Genomic DNA, 5,460 nt, shown 5'->3' with positions numbered 1-5,460 from the left:
AGTCTCTATCCGATACAGGGCTGGCAGTGTATTTTTAGAATTGAAAACGGAAATAAATGTCAATAGGCCTTTTCACGCTTTTCGCGAGTTTGGCGACCTTTCCTGTTAAAAAAAATATTCGCTCAAACAATTCTTTGGCTTATTTAAGGTCAACTTCCCCAAACATCTTACATTTCTGACACCTCTAAAGTATTTAAAAATTAAAAAAAAAAGAGACGAAAAAGATTTTGAATGAACATTGGGTGAATTTTTCAGGCCGGTTCACACGTGCAGCACTTTTAAAGTTTTTGTTTTCGATTTTAAAAACAGTTAGAGGCTTCCAAAATATGGATTTTTTTGGAAAGTTTTTTTTTGTTTTTATTAGCGAGACTTTTAGCCCTAGGGTGGCTAAATTTGAAAAGTTAAGGTCACTCCTGACGGAATCCAATTTTCAAATTACTCGCGTTTTCAAGGGCACACCATTCGATACGGAAGCAACGCACAACTGCCATTTTTTACGCATGCTGACCTTAAATTATCCAAAGAACCGACTGAGACAATAAAACGAGATACAACTTTTAACGGGAAAGGTCAATTTATTATTGTCTTCATCGAAAATTGTTTCGGAATTATTTTCTTGTTCTCTTGTACCATGGTATTATGCAACACAAAGTACAGTGATCGATTAATTTTACACACCGACTAGCCGCCATTACCCGTCGTGGAAAGCTTGATTGAAACACTGAATTTATTCACTTTTTTTAGTGGGCCTTCATCATGTGTTAAGCGAGATTTTTCGTGGTCGTCAATCGTCATCGATATTTTTTATTACTCGCCCAATGCAAAATGACAGAGTTCTTGATTTGGGCATTGATTTTTTCGACCAATCGTTTAGATCCATCCATGACAGCGAAAATGCGATTAAGCAACAAAACAAACTACCGGCACTAAAGATTACGTAACGAACGTAACAGAAATGTAAACAATCTGCTGCTTGAAATCTTAAAATAAAAAGGAACTAAAGCATCCAAAATTTGCGTTCTTTATGCAACATTGGAATTGGACATATTCTTTCATCAAACTTTTGATAATGACTAGAGCTTTCCATTTTGGTTTAGTAGTAATATATTATTAGCAATACGGCTTCATTCGGAACTACCCAGCTAACTGCATTCCCGACTTAACTGATAAACACTATGACAATGTGTACTTAAAAGCAAGAAGACAAAATGATCGCACGTTCACTTTAAGCCTTTCCAGTTGCCTTCTCTCGCGCCTTCTTGCCCTCAACTAACGACATCCGTTCCTTTTCGGACAGTGGTGACAGAACATTCGTGACGACACCGGTTCCCAGCGTAATGTGTCCATCACGCAGGGTGAAACGTTGACCCTGTTCAATCACCATGGGCCTCATCAGGCGCAAATGCAGCTTGGCATCCTCACCGGGCATGACCATCTCCTTGCCGGGAATCTGCACCTGGGTTGCACAATCCCACGTGCGCGAGAACATCTGCAGCTGGATGAAACTGGTGAAGGGCTTGTGGCGACCGCCTTCCTCCTTGCTTAGAATATAGACCTGCGCTTCAAAGTTGTCATTGGCCTTGACTGAACCCGGTTTACACATCACCATTCCGCGCTTGATGTCATCACGTTTGATTCCGCGCACCAGAGCACCAAGCTGATCTCCCGCTTGAGCTTCCTCCAAAATCTTGTGGAACATCTCGATACCGGTAATGGTTGATTTAATTACCTGGAAATAAAAATCGTTTAACGTATTTAAAAAAAAATTGCATGTTCTTGCTTACCTTGTTGTATCCCACAAACTCGCATTCCATGCCCTTCTTGACAGTGCCGCGTTCCATACGTCCAGTGACAACAGTGCCTCGTCCAGGAATGCTGTGTACGGACTCCACCGGCAGCAAAAATGGTTTGTCCAAATCCCGAGTTGGCGTCGGAACGTACTTGTCGACCTCTTCTAGCAACTGCATCACAGCATTCGCTCCGATTTCGGGATTCTTGTCCTCCAGCGCACATAAGGCCGATCCCTTGATAACGGGAACATTGTCCCCATCAAATCCCATTTCGGACATCAGTTCGCGGATTTCCATTTCCACCAAGTCCACCATCTCCTGATCGGCCGCATCGACCTTGTTGATGAACACCACGATGTGGTTGACGCCAATCTGCTTGGCCAGCAGCAGATGCTCTCTAGTTTGAGGCATAGCGCCGTCAGTTGCGGCCACCACCAGGATGGCACCGTCCATCTGGGCCGTTCCGGTGATCATGTTCTTGATATAATCGGCATGTCCGGGGCAATCAGTGTGGCCATAATGCCTATTCTCCGTCTGGTACTCAATATGAGCGACGTTGATTGTAATTCCTCTGGCTTTCTCTTCCGGGGCGTTATCGATGTCGGCATACTTTTTGCTCTCAGCCAGATCCTTGTCGGCGAGAACTTTGGTGATGGCCGCCGTCAGGGTGGTCTTACCGTGATCGACATGTCCAATCGTTCCGACGTTGCAGTGCGGTTTGTCACGTTTGAAGACAACCTTCTCGGCGTAGAATCGTTTCTGGCAGATAGTCGGACAAGCGCGAGCTACGTTCAAACTTGCGCCGGAATTGAAAATAAACTGGGTCAAAGTTTTGCGAGCCACTGAAAATCGGACGGAACGAACGTAAAATTAACCTCACTTTCGTATTTGGAACCGTCTGGGAGGCATAAATACAACTCCTGCGCCAAACGAAAATGGCTTACCTGGGTTCATAACTGCCCGCAACGCAACGTAGGTGGACATTTTCCTTGCTTTTGATTTGTTTTTCTGTATTTAATTCAGCAAATAATAAGCAAAAACCCGAAATTTTAAGCGAGTGAAAAATTTGTGATTTTCTTGCGCAAGACCTCCAGATCGATTCTCACACTTTCTCACACAACTCGAGGGATGGTTTTGACAGTTTCTTTTGGTTCGCTGATTCAAGGGATTCAGAATATGTAGTCGAAAAGTAAATTGATCGTAATTTAGTTTGTGACGCTCAGTGATGACTTTTTAAAGAATATATAGGCCTTTTCGTGTGGCACCGAGACTGAACTTGTTCACAACCGCTGAACATGTCTGCAGACAATCCAATTCTCCGTGATCGGTAATCCAGTTTTCCGCGAGTGGTAATGGATGACGCCAGCTTGTCTGTGGGCTAGTCTCTGATTTGACGTTTGTGGAAGTCAACTACACCCACCGTTCTGAGCATTTTGAGCAATGTCAAGACAAGGCAAGCTGGCGACCATTAGGGTAAATGATGTATCTTGGACAAGCGTAGGACATTCATTAGAAAATATATCGAGATTGAATAGTATAAAACAATTGAAAACCACTAGGTTCATCCAAATACATAACCTATGATTAGTCTTGTGTCTCCATTGCCCAATTTTTGATTTAATTACGTTTACTAGGTGTAAACTGTGATATACTGCGAACTGAAATATTTTCTTTTTGGACATCAAATATATAATTTCGACATGAAAAATGCATATATTTTGGACAGAGTCATTTTCTCCTAATTTAAAAATGGCCACCTACAGATCTCAATGGTATGACCTACCTACACGTATCCACATTCATTTAAATGCATTTATTTGCTTAACTGACATAGATTAAACCAGAAATTAACATTGTTTCGCAATCTTATCGATATCATTGAAAACAGCCTGAAAGTTGGCAATTAATGATTCATCCATATACTGTACATGGGGTGACCAATAAATGTCTGATGCATAAAAACATAACTTCATTTTGGTCACTCCTTTTTCATCCGTTTCAAGTTCATGTTAAGCGATTGGAATGTGTTAGTATCTCAATTACAATTGAACTTTGGCCGCAGGACCTCAAGATTGCCGTTTGAACCAATTTAAACGTGTTTCAGGTGCATGTTACGAAGAGTCCTATAATGCATGTTCTCCTGCATACTGGCGTCCAGCAGGCACTTTGGTAGAAAGCTTTACATTTTAGATAATTTTAAAAATAAATAATAGTTGATTTGTGAATTCTCATCAGGAGCCGCTAGAGTTGAGGTAAAAGTATGCAATGATCATACTTTCGATAAAAATTTTCCTACACATTATCTAAAATTGATCGAAAAAGCTCAGGCTTGTCCAAAATATGTACATGTCCAAAATATATCATTTACCCTATCGCTTACGGAAAACTGGATAGTTTATTAGCTCTATCAAACAGACCGAACAGATCGTGCAAATTCGAAACTGTCACTTTCATAGAAGAATAATTCAACTATTGTCAATTGACGGTAAAATCAGCTGGTCTATCTAGGTCTATCTCGAGGTCACAATTCTGCAGTCTGTAGGTGGTTTCGGTGATTCGGTCAACGAAAATTGTTGTAAGTTCTACTGCTTAAGTGTTGCTAGCATAACAGATTATATATTTAAGAGATTTATATCTTACTTCACAGATCACCATTGTTTGGAGATTCAACGTCATGCACGTACGTCGATATAGGTCGCTATCAACCACATCTACCTGGATTCGGGCAAATTTATATGCCAAGGATGACTGGGAAATCGACAACCCGAAACATTCGATTGTGGAAGCTGCCATGACACCATTCCAAAGTTAGTTCGGTCCACTGTACACCGATAATTTCCGTTACATGACCTAATATTGTCTCGCGTTCGTCATGAAATGGGGTCAGTTTATGGAGCTCCCTTCGATCCCATCAGCCGTAATGATCCCGAAGAGTTCTGCAAACGTCCATCTGATCTGCAGCCCAACGGAATTCCCATTCCAGACGATGATTACTTCTACCGCCAGTTTAATCTCAAGTGCACGACAATTGAATGCGGAGAAACTTCTACCTAGACAACGGATATGGTTATGATTTAAAGTATATTATTTATTTACTTATATGTATAGTTATAATAGGGGGATTCACTTAACGGCGTAGGTTGCGGCGTATCTGTTTATGGAAATGTTTCAAAGGTGATTTGAAATATGTCCCTTGTGATTGAGTGTGAAACATTTCTATAATCAGATACGCAGCAACCTACGCTGATAAGTGAATCCCCCTCAAGGGGTGGGTCGCTGAGCACAATTCAAATTGTGTTCATTTAAATTTTTGTGCCACGGTGTGCCGCAATGTGCCACATTTTGTGATTGACAAAAGTACTGATAAAACGACAAAGTTCGGCAGCACTGTTCAAACATAAACATTAGACTTTTGTCAAACTTAAGAAATAGATGAAATTCTCATTTTCATCTATTATTAACCGGATTGGAAGAGGTTAAATGTTCATATCGTTCGAAAGACACTTCAAAATGATATCAATGTCTTCTGGGAATCAGCGGAGATAAGTTCATCATGAACTGGAATGCTGCAAGTGATAGAGCTAGCGCCTCCTCGCACCATTTTTAAGCCAGAAGGGCAGAACATCATCCCGGCTGATGGTGCTGATTTCGCAAGGACGACCGGCATAAT

General features: G+C 41.3%; 1 protein-coding gene across 1 annotated transcript; it reads right to left on the bottom strand.

Moving 5' to 3' along the window:
* Positions 1-1,086: 1,086 nt before the first annotated feature.
* On the bottom strand, positions 1,087-2,922 carry LOC134210301 (elongation factor Tu, mitochondrial). The gene is made up of 3 exons (XM_062686349.1): positions 2,735-2,922; positions 1,785-2,632; positions 1,087-1,729 (listed from the first exon to the last, which is right to left on the bottom strand). The coding sequence occupies exons 1-3, from the start codon at positions 2,772-2,774 to the stop codon at positions 1,226-1,228; spliced, it is 1,392 nt and encodes a 463-aa protein (XP_062542333.1). The 5' UTR covers positions 2,775-2,922; the 3' UTR covers positions 1,087-1,225.
* Positions 2,923-5,460: the final 2,538 nt, after the last annotated feature.

This window comes from Armigeres subalbatus, chromosome 2 (assembly GCF_024139115.2).
Source record: "Armigeres subalbatus isolate Guangzhou_Male chromosome 2, GZ_Asu_2, whole genome shotgun sequence".
In the NCBI taxonomy this organism is placed as follows: domain Eukaryota; kingdom Metazoa; phylum Arthropoda; class Insecta; order Diptera; family Culicidae; genus Armigeres; species Armigeres subalbatus.
This window is presented reverse-complemented; position numbering and strand designations above follow the sequence as displayed.

What these genes read in the sequence shown, in the direction of transcription:
- LOC134210301 (XM_062686349.1), bottom strand. Translation starts at nt 2,774, where the DNA reads ATGTCCACCTACGTTGCGTTGCGGGCAGTTATGAACCCAG. An exon ending in GCGGGCAGTTATGAACCCAG is followed by an intron (nt 2,633 to 2,734) that starts GTAAGCCATTTT and finishes TCCGATTTTCAG; the next exon opens with TGGCTCGCAAAACTTTGACC. An exon ending in AGTTTGTGGGATACAACAAG is followed by an intron (nt 1,730 to 1,784) that starts GTAAGCAAGAAC and finishes TTTTATTTCCAG; the next exon opens with GTAATTAAATCAACCATTAC.